Genomic DNA, 22,594 nt, shown 5'->3' on the forward strand with positions numbered 1-22,594 from the left:
AAAATGTCCAATGGCATCTGAACTAGCAGGTTCACCAAAAGGTTTAAAGGTAAACTTGCACTTGGGGGATTAATTATAATTACTAGAGAGAATGAATTGTTTTTCAAAGAAATGTATCTTAGGAAAATGCTGACCAATGGGGTAGGTGGTTATTTAATCTCCCATTTTTGGGGGGGAATCCATAGGTCTCAGAAAATCTCCTGAGCAGCAGGAGCTACTCAGCCAGGCCCAGCTGACATGGCCATTGCGACAGGATGGATTCTTTCTCAGGCTCCCCATGGCTTGCAAGATTAATCAACCACCCACGGTACCTTCACTTCCAGGAGGAAGCTGTGTGGATACATATTAATTCATGTCCATCTCTAGTCAAGAACATCTGGCCATCGGTGATGGCTTCAAAACACAGTGTGGGGACCTAGGGAGGGGGGAGGGACACGCCTACGCATCACACTCCAGAGCACGAAGGTCTTCCAGGAGCTCCTGGGCCACGGTCTGCAGGTGGGTGTTGCGGCTCTTGGACATGGCCAGGATGCGCTGCAGGGGCAGGGAGCTCCGGAACTCAGAGGCCGACTTGGAGAAGACTTCTGGTTCCAGAACCACTGACTGGACAAGTCGCAAAACATGAAGACACACCTCTGCGTCGGGATCTGGGGGAAAGAAGTAACACTGGTTAGAATAAACCTCCTATAGGAATCTTGGGGTAGAATCTAACCCTCAAGGGTTTTTTAATTTTCTGAATGACAGATTTGCCAGTTTTGAAGATGACGATGAGTTGACCCAGAAACAGCATCACTCTTTGATGTAAAAGCTCAGCTTATAAGAATAGCAAGACAAAATGCAATCATCATCTATTTAGTAACATCCCGTCTTCAAATATTACTCACAATCACAAAACTTTAAAACACTGAACTAGCCCCACTGGCGTAGCTCAGGGGTTGAGCATCGATCTATGATCCAGGAGATTGAGGTTCGATTCCTGGTCAGGGCACATGCCCGGGTTTCGGGCTGGATCCTCAGTAGGGGGCGTGCAGGAGGCAGCCAATCAATGACTCTCTCTCATCATGTTTCTATCTCTCTCTCCCTCTCCCTTCCTTTCTCTGAAATCAATAAAAATATATTTAATTAAGTAAATAAAAAATAAAATAAAATGCTGAACTAAAGATACGAGGGCTTTTCATGCTGTTGACTGTAATCCTGTACACCTGCAAGACCACCTTCAAAGGTACTCACTTTCACTCTGGCTGCAGCAAATCCCTCAGAAACCACATATGGATGTGGCATCTGTTCGGGACACTGAGTCCCAGAGGCACAGGCTGCAGCATTCACACCATGTGAGGTACAGAACCTGGTAACCCTGCATAAATTGTAGAAACCACTAAAAACAGCTAGACTGAAACAACAGCCAAACACAAAGCTCTACCCTTTAACCAGGTGGGTCCGGCTCTCCTTACCATCTCTCCCTACAAGGAGCATTTAACATAACTTCTTGATTGGATATTGTAACTGGAATCGGGCTCAGAATCAGTACCTCTTTCTTAGCACTATACCTAAGTGAACTGAAAGAGTGGACTGAACAAACCTTCAGTGGGAACTGCCACAATACAAGGTCCACCTGGAGCGTTCCCTGCTGACTCAGAGCCCCCAAGGCATTGTGAGGACTGCTGGCTGGGGCAGGAGAAAAAGAGAACCCTGCTGTACCCTGGGCAGGGGCAGGGATGTCTGGGCCCAGAGCCTTAGAGTCCTCCTGCTCTGGGGGAGGGAAGGAAACTGTCTCTAGTACGATACCTGCCAAAGGCACTGGGGCAGATTGTGGCAGCGACAGGGAGGACAGGACGACTAAAAGGGCCCCACCACCCCGACACAAGCGGACAGGGGTCGACCAGAACAACAGAGATCTGCCCCCATCCTCCACCAGGAGCCCAGCAAACACCCAGCAGCCAGGAAAGCAGTCTACAGCTGGGGGGGGAGGGGGGGGGCAAGAGAAGGGAGGCACCCTCTGAGGCACAGACCCAAAGGGAAGGCCAACTGCTGGGGGGCAGCAGGGCAGAGAGAGGCACCAGATCTGGCAACTCAGCCTCCAACCTCAGCACAGGGAAAAGTAGAGGAATTTGTGTTTTTTACAGTAATACCCTAGCTTTATTTTTCTTTATCAAATTTGTTTTATCTATTCTAATTCCTTTGCTTTTTCATATAAACTGTAGAATAATCGTCTCCCACTATTAAAAATTTTCTGGGGATCTGGACTGAAACTGCAGTAAACCAGGACACTAGTTTGGAAAAGAACTGACATCTTCACTATGCTGAGTTTTCCTTTTTTGGTCTATATGTATATTGTTTGTAATGAGCAGTTTTCACTCAACATTATGCTTTAGAGATTCATCTGAATTGATAACAAAGACTGTAGTTCATCCATTTCCCATCCATTCCATTGCATGAATTGATTACAAATTATTGCCCATTCTTCTATTAATGAATATTATTGGGTTTTCTTGACTTATGCTATTATAAATAATGCTTCCATAAAAAATTTTAAAGTACCAACACTGAGATTTTTTTTGACCCACAAATCCCTAGTCTATATATTCTTAATAATGCCTTTAGAAATTATAAAATAAGGCATACACAAAAATAGAGAGAATAATGTAACTGATCTCTATGTGCTCGTTACCCAGCTTCATCATATCTTAGTATTTTTTTCACCCATCCCACCACCACCCTCCCCTTTGGCAACCATCAGCTTGTTCTTTGTATCTATGGGTCTGTTTCTGTTATATTTTGTTTATACATTTGGGTTGTTTTTTTTAGATTTCACATATAAGTGAAATCATATGGTGTTTGTCTTCCTCTGACTTACTTCACTTAGCACAATGACCTCTAGGTCCAACCATGTTGTCATAAATGGCAAAATGTTCTTTTTATTACTAATATTCCATATATATAGAACATACCATTTCATCTTTACCCGTTTATCTATTGATGGGCACTTCGGCTGTTTTCATATCTTGGCTATTGTAAATAATGCCGCAATGAACATAGGGGTGCGTATAGCTTTTCAAAATAGTGTTTTTGTTTTCTTTTTTTTTAAAATATATTTTTATTGATTTCAGAGAGAGGAAAGGAGAGGGAGAGAGAGATAGAAACATCAATGATGAGAGAGTCATTGATCAAGCCTGCAACCAGGCATGTGCCCTGACCGGGAATCTAACCTCGATCACCTGGATCCTAGGCCGAGGCTCAACCGCTGAGCAACATCTGGCTGGGCAGTGTTTTTGTTTTCTTTGAATAAATACCCAGAAATGGAATTGCTGGGTTTATGGCAGTTCTATTTTTAATTTTTTGAGGAAACTCCATACTGTTTTCCACAGTGGCTGCACCAGTCTGCATTCCCACCAGCAGTGCACAAGGTTCCCCTTTCTCCACATCCTTGCCCCCACTTGTTTGTTGATTTTCTGATGACAGCCATTCTGACAGGTATGAGGTGATATTTTATTGTAGTTTTGATTTGCATTTCCCTGATGACTAGTGACATTGAGCATCTTGTCATATGTCTATTATGCATCTGTTATGTCCTCTTTGGGGAAGTGTCTATTCAGGTCCTCTGTCCATCTTCTAATTGGATTTTTTTGGTGTTAAGTTGTATGAGTTCCTAATATCTTGTGGATATTAACCCCTTATTGGATGTATCAATGGAGAATATCTTCTCTCACTGAATAGTTTTTATTTTCAGTTTGTTGATGGTTTCCTTTGCTGTGCAAAAATTTTTTAATTTAATGTAGTCCCATTTAAAAAAAATTTTCTTTTGTTGCCCTTGCCCAAGGACATATATCCAAAAAGATATTACTAAGACTGATATCAAAAAGTTTACTGCCTGTTTCCTTCAAGGAGTTTTATGGCTTCAGGTCTTATATTTAATTCTTTTATCTATTTTGTGTTTATTTTTGTATATGGTGTAAGAAAGTGGTCTAATTTCTTCCTTTTTTTTTTTGCATGATCTGCACCCTCAGCACAAGGAAAGGTTAGAGGAATTTGAATCCAGTGGTACACAGAAAGTAACCACTGCAACAACAAAACCCAAAACCAGCCTAACACCCCAACATACCAACAAGAGGTGTGGCTTTTCCAGGAGTAAACACTGTTTACCTCATTCTCTTCTGCAGAGGTTGGTATGCTATGGATGGCCATGGCCAAATGCAGCCCATGACCTGTTTCTGTACAGGTATGAGCTAAGAGTGATATTTACACTTTAAAAGGTTACTTAAAAAGAAAAACAAACAGGCTAATGTGAAATAAGATAAAATACACATGTGGCCCTCAAAGCTAAAAATATTTACTACCTGGCCCATTACAGGAGAAGTCTGCTGGACACCTACCCACACATACTCTACGACCCTATACACAATGTCCAACATTCAATCAGAAATTACAATGACAAAGCCAGGGAAACAAAAAGCCCACAGTGAAGTGATAAAGTAATCAACAGAGACAGACTGACATGCCCAGATACAGGAACAATCAGAAAAGGAATTTGAAATTAAAATGATAATAACTAGAAAAATACTGTTTTGGGTTCTTATAGTACACCTGAAGCAGTATAATATTAGTTAAAGATTTTTCATTTTTTAGTTAGAAATCTTTAATTAACTGTGATTAATTAAGGACTATAATGTAAACCCTAGGGCAAATACTAAAAAAAATTTCTTAAAGTATAAATGCTAAGCCAACAGTGCAGATAAAATAGAATATTGAAATAATCCAACAGCAGGCAAAAACTAGGAAAAAGGAAACTAGAAATATTTCTATATTTCTTTCTATACACATTAAATGAAAACACACTGATAAAAGACAGAGAAGGCATAAAACAGCAAGACCCAAACTATACATTGTCTACAAGATACCCAAGATAAATGTAGCTTCTTCCTCAGCGCTGCCTACAGAGAGAGGTGCCCTCAGACCCCTCCCGTTGCTAGCTATGCCTAAGTCCTTTTGTCCTAGATGTCCACTCTTCCCAGAATGCCCTTCCCCCAATCTTTTTTTTTTTTTAATATATCTTTATTGATTTCAGAGAGAGGAAGGGAGAGAGAGAGAAAGATAGAAACATCAATGATGAGAGTCATTGATCAGCTGCCTTCTGCATGCCCCTGACTAGGGATCGAGCCAGCAACCTGGTCATGTGCCCTGACAGAGAATCGAACCAAGATCTCCTGGATCTTAGGCTAACGCTCAACCACTGAGCCACTCTGGCCCGGCTTCCCCCAATCTTCATATGCCTTGATCCTTTCAAACTTCAGCTTAGCAGTTTCAACTCCAACATGTAAAGAGCTTGGAAATTGTCACTCCCACTCTTATAACAAGAAGAACAAACTGGAAATCAAAGACTTTTCTTGGACCTATCATTGAAATGAGGTTGGGGAGTAATGACAGGCAAACCTAGAGAGTGACAGCCAAGATCAGTATTCCTGGAACAGAAGCCGCTGGAGCCTAAACTGATAGGAACATGTAAATGATCATTTTGACAAATTGCTGGAAGCTGGGTGTGGACTACCATGAAAGTAAGAAACTCCCGGGGGTGCGGCAATCTTAGGGGGACCCCCACATTCTTGTGGATTTGATCTCCAAGAACCCCACTAGGTTCTCACATGGTCTGGCAGAGGGAGAGGAAGAGTACCCATTTGGAAATACACCTAGGGTGTCTCCCAGGACAAACGCTTTTCTCCAGAAGAGATTTTACGAAGCCTTACCCCACCCTAGGGGAAGGGTACTTCTCTCACTGCAGCCACTTCTTCCATCCCCCTCACTTAAAGAAAGGAGGGGGGACTAAAAAACACTTGTCAGGGTCACAGCCCAGGGACACAGGCCACTAAAAGACTAAGATTTAATGATAAGATGATAGAACACTCCTCTTCCTCTCACATACCTTAAATCACACCAATAGGGATTACAATACACAACACACAACAGGAACTACAAACACAAAGGGTCATAGCTGGAAGACTGCAAGACACAGGCTCTATCTATGGAGGAGCTCTTAGAGAAACCCAAAGGTGACAGGGGAAACACTAAGAACAATAGGAATATGAAGCCTCTGGAACCTGCATAGAACACAGCCAAACCCTAGCCCAATTAACATAAAACCACACACCGAAGCCCTATTTACCCAGTAAATAACATCTGTCCTTCAACCAAAAGTTACAGGGCACACTAAAAGGAAAAATGCACAGCCTGAGGAGACAAACCGAGCATCAGAACCACACTCAGTATGACAGAGATTTCTGAATATCAGACAGGGAATTTTAAATAACTATCATTAAGATGCTAAGGGCTCTGTATTAGTCAGCTCAGGCTGCCAAAACAAAATAGTACAGACGGGGTGGCTTACACCACAGAGATGTATTTTCTCACAATTCTGAAGGCTGACAGTTCAAGATCAGGTGTCAACAGGGTGAGTTTCCCTGAGGCCTTGTCCTGCAGATGGCCTTTTCTCTGTGCTCACACAGGCCTGGTGTCTCTCCTATGTGCTAATCTCTTCTTGTAAGAACACCTGTCAGACTGGATTAGGAGCCACCCTAATGGCCTCATTTTGACTTAATTACTTCTTTAGAGTCCCTATTTCCAAATATAACCACTGAGATACTGGGTAGGTTAGGGCTTTAACATATGAATTTTCAAAAATTCAGCCCATAACAGGCTCTAATGAGAGAACAGAAGGGCAATGTAAACAGAGAGGTAGAAACTGCAAAAAAGAATCCATTTCAGCTTAAATATTCTCTCCTCAGAGTCATTCCCTTACCACCAATGTAATTACTCACTCACCCTGTCACCCATCACCCTGTTTTAATTCTCTGAATACCAATTATTCTATGGAGTTATATTCTCTCCTCTCCCATTGAGGAGCTTCAGGAAAGCAAGAACCTTGTCTGTCTTGCCCATCACTGTATCTCCAATACAATAAATATTTGCTGAATGAATGAGAAGACTGTATTTTATGTGGCTAAGGCTGATGTAATACAAGTGCTAAGGAAATTACAGAACAAATAAAATAACTAGGCAAGCTGCAGAGACAGCAGTGCAGCCCTCAAACAAGAGCAAAGTAGAACAAGCTTCTGGAGGTTATAAATGAGACACACAGGCAAGTGCAGCCCAACAGGCACAATTTCACGGTGACATCATCATAAAAAAACAGTCAGCTCAGGGACAGTACTGGAAGGGAACACAGACTAAGGGAAAGGCATATGGCGTATGAGCACCCAAACTGTTCATGGGGGAGAATATCATGGAACTCAGGTCGGTCTGGGCCACAGATAAGCAAATTCTGAGTTATAACTACACAACTTATCTTTTAAAACAATCATAGAAAACCTAATTACTTGATACTGAGAACATCCCCATAGATGGCTCAATTTGGGGTTTAGAAATGGGTGAAGCAACTTGTCTAAGAAAAGGCATTCATTCCCCAACACAGACATGATACAGATGCCAGGGTTACTTGATAGTTTCTAAGCAGCCACCACAAAAGTTAACATGCTGGAAACAAATGAAAAAATAGAAAGTCTCAGCAAAGAAATGGAAGATATGAAGAACAAAATGGAAACATTATAACTGAAAAATACAATAACTGAAATTTAAAACTTGATAGACACAGGATGGAGGGGCCAGAAGAAAGAATCACGGAAATGGAAGATAGGACAATAGAAATTACCCAACCTGAGTGATGGGAAAAACAGTCTCTGCATCCAGTGTGACTATAACAAAGATCTAACATTCATGTCATTGCAATTTTGGAAAGAGAAGGAAAGTCAGCAAGGCTGGAAAATACTCCAAGAAATAATAGCTGAGATTTTACTCTATTTGGCAAAGACACAAACCTACAGATCCAAGAAGCTGAACAAATGCCAAACAGAGTAGACCTCAAGAAATCTGTGCCAAGACACATCACAGCCAAACTCTGAAAACTAAAGACAAAGACAAAGTCCTGAAAGCAGCAACAGAGAAGTGACACCTCACCTATGGGAAGAAAACAATTCAATGATACTGGATTTCTCATCAGAAACCACGGAGGCCAGAAGGGAGTGACACAGTATTTCCCACATGTTGAAACAAAAGAACTGTCAACTCAGAAACCTTTACCCAGGCAACACGTCCTTCACAAATGAAGGGGAATTCAAGACATTCTCAGTTTAAGGAAAACTAGGAGGAGCTGTAGCAGACCTCCTCTAAAAGAATAGCTAGATCACACAAAAACTTGTGCAGGAATGTTCATAAGTGCACTCATTAATCAGTAACAGCCTGCTGTGAGTGTAGCTCAGCTACTGTGTTACTGCTGCCTCACGTTCCATTTTGTTTGGCCCAGTGGAGCCCTAAACACTAGCCCATCATGCAAGTCATGGCCTAGATATAACAGCCTGGAGTCACAAGTAAATGTAAGTCCTGACACAATTTCTCCAATACTCTGAGATCAGCAGTTTCCCCCTGCCTCCCAGCGCCTTCCCCTATATGCCCCTTAGGTAAGACCCCCTGTGGGGCATACTCAACCCCCCTCTTCTGGTTGGAATTGACAAATCCAGCCCTAGTCCAGGAACCTCAAAGCACTCTACCCACGGACCCTAATAAAGGCAATGAGCCCCAGGTCCTGTCTCTGTCTGCACTCTACCTTGACTTCCCCATGTGGCCCTCCTGGGACTGTGAATAATAAATTCTCTATTTCAATTACCCTTGTGGTCTATTGTTGAACCGCAACTCACCATCTAGTCACCTACATTTACCCAAAAGTGGAAACACAAATGTCCAAGTTATGAATGAATAAATAAAACGTGGTATATGCAATGAGAAGGAATGAACGATTCTTGAAAACATGCTGAATGAAAGAAGTCAGACACAAAAAGCTATATATTATAAAACTCCAATTTTATGAATTGCCCAAAATAGGTAAACCCATAGAGGCAGGAAGCAGATTAGTGGTTGCCAGAGGCTGGGAGGAAAGAATGATGAGGACTGAGTGCTAATGGTGTGGGGGTTTCTATGGTAGAGATGAAAATATTCTTAAATTAGATGGTGGCGATGGTTGCACAACTCTGTGAATACACCAAAAACTACTGAGCCGTGTACTGTAAGTAGTTGAATTTTATGGCATTTGTGTTATATCTCAACAAAGCCATTTTTAGACAAAGGAGATCAGTGGGAAAACCGACAACCTTTTCATTAGGGCTGAAGATCCGGTAGTAAGAGTGTGCCAATGTTAATTTCCTACTTCGCTAACTACTCTAGGGTCATGGAAGATGTTAGCAGCGGAAACTAGGTGAGGGGTCCTCTCTGTACAATTGTTGCAACCTTTCTGTAAATCTAAAAGAAACAGAGAGCAGAGCTGGAGAAGTTCTCTAAACAGAAAGGACATGATAAAAGAGTAAGTCTCAGAACATCAAGGAGGAAGGAAGAACAATGGAAAGAATGAAACAAGGGCACACACCAGGCTCTGCCCCTCTCGGCTCTGCACGTTATGCTTGTTGGCTGAGCCAAAGTCAGCCCGGCACCTGGTGTGGTCCTCAGTGTACACGAGGAGCGCTAAGACAGTGTGGGCACAGGGAAAGATAGGGGAGGTGAAGCTGCCACACTGCCCGCGAACTGGAAAAAGGCTGACCAGTAGGCAGGGACTAGTTACTACACAAGGTAAAATTAGATGAATACATTTTTCTTGGATGGTTCTTGTCAAAATTAGGTTAAACTTTACATAACCTGCACAAATCTTACGTACAATTCAGAAAGTTCTGACAGATGCACAAATACCTGTAAAACAATCCTAACGAGACAGAGAACACTCCCAGCAGCACAAAGCTCCTCCCGCACCTTCCTGCCAGCCAGTCCTTACCCACAAGCAACTGATGTCCTGATTTCTATCACCACAGATTAGTTCTGCCAGTTCTTTAAAAACATATACATGGAACCACATTTTTTTAAAAAGCACAATTTCACTATTAAAACTCAGGCAAATCAAACCAAATAAAATGTTCTGCTTGGTTTTTTTCCTACATCCTTACAAATTTAGTCCCCTCTTGACATTTGGGGCTATTCTCACAAAGTGCTGCCAAAAGTCTGCATGGACACAAATCACTGCATCATGTATGTCTCTTCCTAAGCGGCAAACAGATTCTCCTGTGAACGTTTTTATATGTAAGTCATTTGGGAGTGGGGAGAAGATGTGTGGGGAAAAGCTATGTTAGCAGGGCATCTACAATTATAAACCAGTAGTGCAATTTGAACAAGCTCATCAAAGAACTTCTCTGGGTGACATCCTCCATGGCTGTGCACTCTCAGTCACTGGTGTCTATCACAGACAATGACTCTGATAAGCAGGCAGCTCACGTGTCACACTTGTCACAGGCAGCAGCACCTGGAAGGAACCGTGCCTGCAGCTCGGCCTAAATCACTGGACTACGTCCATGCTGAGCAGCCGAGGAGCCACTGGCTCTGCCAGTTGTGCCAGCTCAGTTCACATGTGCCCACAGCAGGCCAGGTGCCAGGATGAAGGGTTTACTGCTGGCTAAGGGCTAGGGCTCACCATCGTTAGTGGCAGGCAACATCTGCTCCCATACTATCTGCAGAGATTTGGGGAAATCCAGATGGGAAGGTTAGGGTAACCACATTTCAATAAAATGATTAGAAACTGGATTAGGCAGTATTTCTTTGAACACAGCAGAACTGAACTATTTTACTGGAAAGCTGGTGTACTCCGACCTAGGTTCCCTAGAAAGAACCTTGACATGCACAGCTCTCCCCCTCTGACAAGGAGACAGGTCTAAGGACTCCCTCACCCACCTTCCCTCCCCGCTTCCTATTCTCCAGACACACATTCTTCACCGCCATCGACTTAGCTCCATAGGTCCCAAACTGGGTTCTTGGACACGAGTTCCCAAGATGGTGACAGGTGTTTCCATCTACCCCATATCTCCCCCACTGGGAAGGGGGACAAAGGACAGGAAAAAAAAGGGCCATGTTGGAATTAAGCTGTGGTTAACTAAGGACTAGAAGACAAGGAGATGGCACTGAGTCGTTCCTAACACCACGTACCTGTGACAGCCCTTGTCACAGGCACTGACTCCCCATGCCACATTCTCAAACAGGCACTCACACTGACACAAAGAAAACCTGACAAAGCCTGGCGGATTTCCTGACAGCTGACCTGGCTCCCTAAGGCACAGCTCAGGCACACGCTCTCACACGCTCACACATGGTCACAGGGCCTTTCTGTTCTCAGTCATGCTTAAAATTAAACAGTCTATCCTTTACTTATCTGGTAACTACCCTTATTTTTCAAAATTCATGCATCAAATGCATGAGCTGAAAAGTGAAGTGACCTGTGAGTTCACCTGGATGACAGAGTATCATACCAGGGTGAAGTGTGTAACCTGAAGTCTCCCCCGTCGCCGTGGCAAAGCCAACCTTTCTCACCTGTAGACTGGAGGTCTAGTCACCTACATGGTGACTGTGGACTGAATATGGAGACACATGGAAATGCCTCTCAAGACACTTGGTACACGGCTGGCATTCCATGAACAGCAATTTCCAAACCACGCGAAACAAACCGCACCCCGCTCTCTCCACCAGCAGCCCACTCTCACTACACAGACCTTTGCTGCTATTTCTACAGAGAAATCCCCCACCTTGGAATTCTCGCATTGCCCATCCCTCGGGGAAACACACTTCCCCAGAAATCCTGGAGCCAAGGTTCCACTTCCTTCAGTCTTTGTGTGGAGGTCAGCTGCTCAGAGCCTTCCATGAGCACCTTAAAATCAAAACAAAGGCCCGGCTGGCATAGCTCAGAGGTTGAGCATCGACCTATGATCCAGGAGATCACAGTTCGATTCCCAGTAAGGGCACATGCCCGGGTTGCGGGCTCGATCCCCAGCAGGCAGTGTGCAGGAGGCAACCAAACAACGACTCTCTCATCACTGATGTTTCTATCGCGCTCTCTCTCTCTCTCCCTTCCTCTCTCTAAAATTAATAAAAACATTTTTTTTTTTAAAATCAAAACAAGGGCAAACACTGCCCTCCTATTCCCCTTCCCCGCCTTTTATCTCAGGGGCACTAAATGTCATAAAACACGCCATATAATTTTGCTCATTTGTTTTCTCTACCATCTCTCTTCAGGCACCAGCTCCATGAAGGTAAGGACCTGGGACTGTTTACCTCACTGCTGTGTCCCCAATACCAAGAACGGTGTCTGTACGTAGTAGGGGCAAATCAATAAAGAGTTACTGAGTGAATTAACAGTGTCCAGTGACAGAGGACAAAGAAATTACATCATTCAAAAGAAGAAAACACTGCTACCAGGAGTAAATCGAATGAAAGATATTCAAGATCTCTGACCAGAAACAATATATTATTGAGAGAAAGATCTGAACAGTGGAGAGATATATCATGTCATGTACTGAAGTCTCAACACAGTGAAGATGTCAGTTTTTCAAAACTGATTTACACATTCAATGCAATTTCAATCAAAATCAAACCAGCTTCCTATGTGGAGTTTCATATACAGATTCTAAAAATCACATGGAAATGAGCCAAGGACAGCAAAGGCATCCTTGACGAAAATAAGACAGGAGGAAGTGTCTGCACTGCAGAGTGACGGAGATAGGCTGGAGAGGCCGGAGCACGTGTGGAATGCTATTCAAGGCCAAAGGCCACTCTGTGGAGCTGTGGGGAAAGGACAGTCCTGCCAATAAATGTTGGCCTGAGGATATCCACATGGAAAGGAAATTAAACTTGATCCCCACCACACAACATACATACACATCAGGGAGATGGGGTGACTAAATGAGAACAGCAGAAAAAGAAGGCTCCTATATGACAGAGGAGAACACCTGATTTATCAAGACACCATTAAGAGAAATGTAGCAAGACATGAAGTGGTACAATATATGTGCAACTTTTACAAAACGAAGATTGTTTCCAGAATGTAAAAATTAACAAGACCACAGACAACCTAACAGAAAAATAGGTAGGAGAGTAGAATAGGACTTGACAAAAGAGGATATCCAAAAGGCCAAGTAAATACAGGAACTCACCAGAAAATACATGTAAACCACAATGAGGTAACACCCCACGCCACGGGCTGCTGAGGAAGGAGGCCCACAGCAGCAGAGGTTTATGGGGATGGAAAGTGACCAGAACGCTCCCGTGCTGCTGGTAAAATTTGCGCCTGGTACAACCACTTTGGGAACAGCCCAGCATACACTACTAGAGTTGAAGACATGCACTTCCATTGATCCCAAACTTCCATTTCTAGTTGGTGTCCCCGAAAACAAAAATACACACGTTTACCACAGGCAGGCACCAGCCTTTTAGAGCAGCATTATCTGTAAAAGCCAAACTCCAGAAACAATCCAAATGTGTGATGGGAATGGTAAGTGGTCCAGCTGACATAGTGGAATCCTGTGCAGCAGTGAGTCTCAACTGTGGATGGGCATTTGCCCTCCAGGGGGCATTCTGAATGGGGGAGACATTTCTGGTTGTCATAACTGAGGGGTGCTACTGGCACTAGTGAGTAGAGGCCAGGGCTGCTGCTTACCATCCTGTAGTCCACATGACAGCCCCACCACAGAGAATGACGCTGCCTGAGTGTCCGCAGCACTGAGAAAGCCTGCAGTGCAGGAATGAATGCATCTACAGGGACCACAGCATATGAGGAGCCTTGCAAACAAAATGTGAATGAGAAGCATGATTCCACTTATATAACATTCAAGATGGGAAACAGAAGCAATAAGAGGTGATTAGGAGGGTGCAAAGGGTTTCCAGGGTGCTAGCAACTCACCATTTCTCAGTCTAGGTGGTGTTAATAAGTATTCCTTTGTGATAGTTCTCTAGCCTTCACATTTATATTTTGTATACTTTAAATATGTGCACTCATTAAATTAATTTTTATAACAAAAGGAAGGGGAAAAGGAAGACAGGGGAGAAGGCAGGGAGAGGACAGAAAGAAAAATAACAATTTGCCAAAGCCATTCCAGAGAAGCCCTTCCCACATCTCCAGGCCAACAGAACTCCTGCCGTCCCCAGGCCCGATAGCCTGGCATGGGGGTCAGTCCTCCCAGAGCAACACTGAGAAATCTGGGTCATCATCATGTCATCAAGTCCTGTGTACTGTCTCAAACTAGTTCATTAAGTCTTGCCTTCTGTGATGGTTAATTTCATGTGTCAACTGGATTGGGCTAAGTACAGGGCTGGAAAAACATTATTTCTGGGTGTGTCTGTGAAGGAGAATCCACAGGCTGAGTGAAGGTCACCCTCACCAGTGTGGATGACATCATCCAGTCCTTAGAAGCCTGAACAGAACAAGAAGGCAGAGGAAGGGCGCATTGGCTTTCTCTGAGTACAATGTCATCTCCTGCTTCCAGGCACCAGCTCTCCTGGTGCTCAGGCGTTTGAAGTGCGACTGAATGATACCACTGGCTTCCCTGCCTCTCCAGCTTGTAGAAAGCAGACCTGGGGATTTCCTGGCCTTCATAATCACAAGCCAGTTCCTATAATACATCTCCTCTTATATCTGGATGGATGATGGATGGATAGATAGTTAAAGGTAGATAGACAGACAGATCTTATTGGTTCCATTTCTCTGGGGAACTCTGACTAATGTATCTTCCCTGAAAACTTCAAGTTCTTTAACACAGACTACAAGGCAGTAACCTCACAGACCCAGATCAGCACTGTGCACGCACCTGATGCTCAGGTCTTTGCAGAATGCTGATACTGTACCTGTGTCACAGGAAGGTCCACTGTACACAATGTGCATCTGGTCTCCCAGGCAGGCAGGGGAGCTGCTGTTCACATCCTGCAGCAGGAACCTCTGCTCGCTCCTGGGGTGTGTCAGACCCAGCTGACTGTCATCTGAGTCTGACCTTGGACAAATTCTGGAAATAATGCCCAACATGCTTTCAAAATAAGCCACACATCACTGCAGCAGCTCACCCAGACATGAAATGAAATATTTACTTGGTTTTCCCTTGTTGCCTGCAGGTCTTTTTTTCTTTAGGTTAAAGAAATAAGTGCCTTGAACATCAAACCATAATGTACAAACATCTCTAAAGTCACCAGAGTGTCCTCAATTAAAATCTAAGTCATCCAGATCCTGCCATGTACACTATTTGTTCCTAGTGACAAGCAAGCATTGAGAAAATCTCCTACTTGGTCATGTTCTTTATGAATCTCTTTAGCTCTCACTGCATTGTCTTCCAGGTGGCAACTGTTCTTGCCTCTATAACGGCATCTGATTGTTTCTCTCAGGTTATTTCCGTACCCACCAGCCCCTATGTATAAATGAAATGCATGTTACTCCTGAGAGAAACAACACAAAGTAATTGTCATAGGCAATTACTTCCCCATGACAAAGGAGGAAAAATTCATTAGATCAAGAAAAAAATCCCATTAAAATAAGAACAAAATCCATTTCACAAATCAACCAAAATTGCTGTTCTAAGTGTCTAACCAGGAGATAGTTACTGAGCCATAAACATGAAGACAGATCAGTTCACGATATTTTATACTGTCACAGGAGCCCACATGTGAAAGCAGCAGTTTGAGTTAATTCAGCACTAACACAGTTGACAGTGAGCAAATACTTTGTGAGTGCTGCTTAATCCTGCCTGACAATCTCATCCTTTTATGCATGGCCCCTGCAGTGCTCTTGTTGTGCAGGATGCCTGCCCCTGGGGCACCAGCTCTGTACAGTCCAACGCAGTGCCCTGACCTCTCTCAGAGCACACGCTCTCTACACGTCCTTTGAATTGGAATAGGGGTCTCAAACTTCACATGCACCAAACTAAACTCAATCCCTTTATTGCTCCTCCCCAGTATTCCCAACAGCACCTGTCACCCTGGACCTCCTTCCCTCATATGCCTCTCCATAAATCTGGTCACCTTGATCATTGCTGCTACCACCCTGGTCACACTGCCACCACCTTCTCACTTAACCTCCTACAATGGCCTCTGACTCTTCTTGGCCTCCTCACAGCAGCCAGAATGAGCTCAGTAAACAGTCCATCAGCCCACGCCTGCCCCGCTCAGAGCTCTGTCCAGTTTTCTCAGCTGTACACCAGCCCTAAGGGATCCAGGCCTTACTGACTCCTCTCCTGCCACTGCCCACATCCTCCAGCACACTGGCCTTTCCGCTCCCACACTCTCACTGCCCATGGGTGCTGCAGGGTCCTCCCACTGCCTGTCCTTAACCCATGATGCTCTGCTCACAGATCTTTCCATGCTGTCCTTCGCTTCACTCAGGTCTCCACTCAAATACCTAAGGATCAGACTCTAAAGAGTGGTCATTCTTGAGCCCTCATGCCACTCCATCTTTATTTGTATTATATGATATACACCATTCTACCTGTTCACTAGCAAGTCTCTCCACCTGAATATAAGTTCCACAAAGGAAGGACTCTTGCTCACATCTGAACCTCTAGTTCCTAAGACAGGGCTCAGATATCAATGAATACTTATAATAAATGAGCTGCCCAAGTGCACCCCAAGCCACAGCACATCCTACCTGTATCACCAACCACATGGGGAACAGGTAGAGCCTCCCGCTGTCATGGGGACAGGTAAGGCCCCCACAGCTATGGAGTCAGGTAGACTCTCCCTCCATGGGGGGCGGGGCGGCAAAGAGAACCCACCGCTGCCACAAGGGCAGGTAGAGCCCTCAGCTCAGCAGATTTGTGGAGGGGATGTCAAGCCCCTGCAGTGTACTCTGTGGAAGATAAAAGAAATTCAACATCTAGTCTCTTACCTAGTTAGGGATTTTAAAATAAAATAAAATAGTTCCAGCCATTAACAAGCAACAGATCAGAGAGTGCAAAGATGAGTCAGTTTGCACACTCACCATGGGGCCCTGGAAAGGGATGATCAGACTTGGGGACAGGATGTCTGGAAAGGCTCTAGAGAGAGGTTCCAAGCGGATTCTAAAGGTCTGGGAACATCATGCAGCCAACCATTAGATGACTGTGAGGTAGACTAGTGACACTCTATGGAGTAGTCTATTTTAGGTTTCTAACTTTTTCTTTCCAAAATCCAAAGAGATGTTATTACTCCAACCATTACACATTAAAACTCCCTCGTCTTGGCTTCCTGCATTAGCTCATGTGTTTCTGAATTACACGTTAGCAACAGATTCCTCACTTGCTTCCTTCCAAAATCACTTCTCAACTTTTCAACGCCATACTTAAGACAACAGATCAGACACAGAGGGAAGTGGAAAAGGTGCCACTTAGCCTAGCAAGGAATTTGCTCCTTTTCTGAAATACACTCGTGTGGCAGATGGGTCGGCTCTGGTGTCTGTGCAGAGCCTGAATCACAACCAAACTGGTCCCACTTCAACACGTCAAAATACATTAAAATAAGCAGATGTCAGTAACCGTACCAGAAATACCACTGGCAGACACAGAATCCTCAGGGTGGTGCATCATGTATTAAATGGAAGCAACGCAAAGCTTTTACATTTCAGATTAAATGTAGGTTTTCTGTTTTTTTAAAAAACATCTTTATTGAGTTCAGAGAGAGGGAGAGGGAGAGAGAAAGAAACATCGATAAGAGGGTCACTGATCGGCTGTCTCCTGCATGTCCCCTACTGAGGATCGAGCCGAAACCTGGGCATGTGCCCTGACTGGGAATCGAACCGCCATCTCCTGGATCCTAGGTCAATGCTCAACCGCTGAATCACGCCAGGCAGACTGTAGGTTTAATTTATAAGTTCAGCATGGCCCAGGAGAAAACACATAAGCTCAGGCGTAGGGCCAGGATATGAACACCAGTTACAGGACTTCTAACTGACTGGCCTTGACAAGTGCAGTGCTCATGTCCTCTGAGGCTCGGTTTCCTCAATAAGCTGGAAGTACACCCATCTGAGAGTCTTGGAGCCTCACAGAGCTTTATCCTAGGTGACATGTAAGCTTGTGCCAGGAAGAGCTGGTACTCAATAAGTACAGCTATTAGGACTCCTTCAGCCACGAGGATTATCACATACCCATGGCCTGACAATTTAGACATCTGAAAGATCGTTCTAAGAATTTTCTTTTCATTTGGTTTTCTGGAAAGTTTAGTCTATGGGTAGTAAATTTTAAATATGAGAGTTTGTGCCAGCAAACGTTTTTATTTACTGTGATGGGACAATGTGGGGAGAGGCAGGGGAGGGTTGCGAGGAAGGTGATGGGCACATACAATCTGCTCCTAAATGCTTCCTGAGGAGGAGGAGGGCCAGAACCCCATGGAAAGCATGAAACTACCAAATTTCCCCATTCTGTCATTTTCTTTGCTGGACTTTTGCCCTCACAAGAAGAGGAAAAGATTGAAAGAAAAACAGAAAAGCAGAAAGCACCAGTAATCCGTGGTATAATATCAAGCATGTCACTGGAGTCCTAGAAGGAGAGGGGAGAAGACATAAATACATTTTGAAGTAGTAATGGGCATAAATGAATGACTCTGTGAGTGAGTGAATGCAGGAGGAAACATATCCACCAGACGCCACCTGCTACATCCCTGCATGGGTGAGCACAGCAGGGTGTAATCCCGGCTCCCCCACTTTCTAGCACTGTGACTCCACTTTCTGAGAGCCACTGCCCAACCTGGCAGATTCGGTGAACATGACACATTTCAGCATGCACTGGAAGGGTGAGCCCCATGTGCGGTGGCCAAGGACAGTGAGCAGTCCAGGGGACAAGGGTTCCCCCAGGACCTTGTAAATACCACCACCTTCTCTGAGTGATATGAGGAAATCGCCACTTAGAATGTATAAATTAGGAACCTAAGTGAAAATATAAGTAGAGTTGTGGACCATGATGCAATATCCAGAGACCAGACCAAAGTTCCTTTGTTCATCTGATAAGCCTCAAACTCCAGGTCTTGGCTAAGTATAAACAGGAATTGGTGTCTGCCCTTACAGGGTGTGACTAATGGTGGGCACCCTGGTGAGGCAGGTCATTCAAAAATGGAGAAGCTGGTCAGGCTCCAGCATAGCCTAAGGTCACGCAGAGGCAGTACTGGGGCCCGTCACTGGAGCCAAGCTCCATGCTTAGGGACTGGTGTGACTCCCCAGGCTTTTGGGCACATCTGCCTCTCCATGATCCTTGGAATTTGGATGAACCTACTTAGCTCAAGTGTCCACCTCCAGACCAGTGACTGTGGGCAGAAGGATGTCATGCACTGACTGGCTGAAGCCTTGATATGGAAACCAGTCACTGGCACAATGTTAGGATTACCATGACTGCCTCAGCTCCATGTCACACTTGAGAGTCACCTGAAGAGGTGTGAAAACCCCGATGCCTGGGCCCCGCTCCCAATCAATTAGATTACAACCTCTAGAGATGGAGACCCATGCTGGACTATCAGGGCACGTCTTCCCTTCCCTTCCCCTTCCCCTTCCCCTTCCCCTTCCCCTTCCCCTTCCCCTTCCCCTTCCCCTCCCTTCCCTTCCCTTCCCTCCCTCCCTGCCTCCCTCCCCTTTCTTTCTTTCTTTCTTTCTTTCTTTCTTTCTTTCTTTCTTTCTTTCTTTCTTTCTTTCTTTCTTTCTTTCTTTCTTTCTCTCTCTCTCTCTTTCTTTCTCCTTCCTTCCTTCCTCCCTCCCTTTTTTCTTTCTTTTTCTTTCTTTCTCTTTCTCTTTCTTTCTTTCTTTCTTTCTTTCTTTCTTTCTTTCTTTCTTTCTTTCTTTCTTTTCTTTTTCTTTCTTTCTTTCTTTCTCTCTCTCTCCCCTCCCTCCCTTCCTTCCTTCCTTCTTTCTTTCTTTTTCTTTCTTTCTCTTCACAAAGCCCCCACTAGAGTTTAGGATCTCTTTCCTGAAGTCATATGGTCCATAAAAGGAAGAGTACAGCCCTGAATAGTTAGATACAAGGAAAAGACACAGGGGCTATCCACAGTGTCCAATATACACAGACACAACCAAATAAGCCATGGAAGAAAGGCAGTGTGGTTCCTCATCCAAGCCTCAAAGGGCTTAGGAACTGTATTACCTTCAGCACTGTCTACAGCACAGTTTTGTATCCTGCAAAACAGGAATAGTAATCTCAGAGTGCTATGATCGGATACAACTGTAACAGATGACTCTGAAGAATCATGTAAACTGCACAGAGCTAAGCAGAACTCTAATGGCACCTTCCCAGATTAAATGGGGTGGGGGATGGGGGTCCCTGCCTTCTGCACTGCTCCCAGGTTAAGTCACGGTGGCTGCCTGGTAACTTGGCAATGTCACTGCTCTGCACAAGTCTCTGTGGCCTGGGGGGACCTTCTGGCTGGGAGGGTGATGCAGGCTGTGTATCTTCCAGGTCCAGCTAGGACCTCTTCTGGAAGCATAAGACCTTGGGACATGAAAGTTTTTTTTCTACAGTTTTAGCACTTAAAATTTTCTATTTGTGTCCAAGAAATTAACAACAAATACTTAATAAACACTAACTTCTCAATTTTCACCTTCTAAAGGGTTTCTTTTGACTTCCGTAACTAATGTCATCGACAGAATGTGTTCACAGCTAGAAGGCTTACAAATCCCATGGGAAATTTTATTATCTGAGGCTTAATAGCCTTATAAAGAACAGTAAGCCTAAGCCCCGGATCTTTCATCAGTGAGTTAATGAAAAATACAACCCTTTTTTAAAGAATGCAGAATTTGTAGAGAAAGAATTACTATAACAATTATTCTAATATTAGTGGCCTATATTAAAACAACTACCAGAAATAAAGCGAATACCACATTTTAGTAACTTGGTTTTATGCCAGAAAAAAAGTCACCATTTAAAGATGAACTATGGAGGACATCTGTAATACTTTCAACAATAAAGATAAAATTTTAAAAATAAATAAATAAATGAAATGAAATTAAGATGAACTAGATGCCCTGGCTGGTGTGGCTTAGTGGATAGAACATCAGCCCAAGCACCTAAGGGTGGTGGGTTTGATTCCTGGTCAAGGGCACCTACCTGGGTTGCAGGTTCAGTCCCCAGCCCCTGTAAGGGCAGGTATGGGAGGCAACCAATAGGTGTTTCTCTCTCACATCGATGTTTCTCTCTCTCCCCTCACTCCTTTCCACTTTCTCTAAAAGTCAATGGAAAAAATACCCTCAGGTGACGATAACAACAAAGAAGAACTAGAAGAGAAAATAAATAACTCCTAGTCCAAAACAATTTTAAGGTCACGGTGTATTCTGAAGTAAGGTATATTAATTCTTATTTTTAATTACTTCATTTCAACTTGAAATTGAAAACCTAATAATTAAAATCTGATCAGTCTCTTTTGTTGCTGTTGTTAATCATCACCCGAGGATATTTTTTTCCATTGCTTTTTCAGAGAGAGTAGAAGGGAGTGAGGGAGGGGGAGAGAAACATCAATGTGAGAGAGACACATCAACCAGCTGCCTCCCCTAGTGGCCCAAATCAGGGGCGGAAAGTGAACCCACAACCCATGTATATGCCCTTGACTAGGAATCGAACCCGCAACCCTTTGGTGCACAGACAATGCTCCAACCACTAAGCAACACCAGCCAGGGCAAGATCTGATTAGTCTTAAACACAAACACACAAGACTCTTTCATTTAAACCCCCGCCTGGGCACTACCCTCACTACTTCTCTCCCATTCCCTCATGAAACCTCCATTGTTCTTAACTCTCTATTCTACCAAAAGTCTTCTCAAAGATCACTGATGATTCTGTTGTCAAAGCCTTTCTTCCATTGCTGTTTTCTTTTCTTTTTTTGAATCCCCACCCGAGGATATTTTTTCCATTGCTCTTCAGAGAGTGGAACCGGGGGGTGAGGGGAAGATGTGAGAGAGACACATCGATTTGTTGCTTCCCGCAGGCACCCCAACCAGGGCTGGGGATCGAGCTGGCAACCTAGGTATGTGCCCTTGGTCGGAACTGAACTTGGGACCCTTCGGTCTGTGGGCCGACACTCTAACCACTGAGTCAAACCAGCCAGGGCCATTCCTGTTTTCTTGATCTTCAAATTCTATCTGACACTGTTAGACTCTCTTCTTCTCAAAGAACTGTTCTATTTTTTTTTTAAAAAAATTATAGCCAGGCCGGGCGTGGCTCAGCGGTTAAGCGTCGACCTAGGATCCAGGCGATCGGGGTTCGGTTCCCGGTCAGGGCACAAGCCCGGGTTGCGGGCTGCAGCCGACCAATGACTCTCTCATCATTGATGTTTCTATCTCTCTCTCCCTCTCCCTTCCTCTCTCTGAAATCAATAAAGATTTTTTTTTTTTTTTAATTTTAAAAAATTATAAATCACTTTCATTTACCTTTCTATTCAATTCTCATGGCCTCCCTTTGAGGTAGACAGAGACAGTATTTGTATTTCTATTTTGTGGATGGCAAGCCCAAGTACTACAGAATTTAAGGGATTTACCCAGAGCCACAAACTAGGAAACTGCAGCAAAAAGTCCTGCTTCTCGAACTCAGGGTTCCTAGAGACCCCACTCCTCTGCTCAGGCCTCTGTCTCTGGCCCCAGGCAAGCCAGCCTCAGCTGAGTTGCCACTTGAGAAGTTTCCAGTCAGTCACTCTGCTTTGCCCCATCTTTAAGGGTGAGCCCAAACCCATGATTCTGGGCTATCACATGAACTCCAAGTTCCCCGTCTCCAGT

General features: G+C 44.2%; 1 protein-coding gene across 1 annotated transcript in view; it reads right to left on the reverse strand.

Annotated features, from left to right (window-relative positions):
• Positions 1–297: 297 nt before the first annotated feature.
• The window catches only part of HSF2BP (heat shock transcription factor 2 binding protein), a 63,781-nt gene continuing 41,484 nt past the window's right edge, over positions 298–22,594 (reverse strand). Inside the window, exon 8 of the mRNA XM_016218262.2 lies at positions 298–647. Coding sequence (XP_016073748.2) covers positions 439–647 — 209 coding nt within the window. The 3' untranslated portion in view covers positions 298–438. The remainder of the gene's footprint in view (positions 648–22,594) is intronic.

Source organism: Miniopterus natalensis, chromosome 6 (assembly GCF_054644295.1).
Source record: "Miniopterus natalensis isolate mMinNat1 chromosome 6, mMinNat1.hap1, whole genome shotgun sequence".
Lineage (NCBI taxonomy): Eukaryota > Metazoa > Chordata > Mammalia > Chiroptera > Miniopteridae > Miniopterus > Miniopterus natalensis.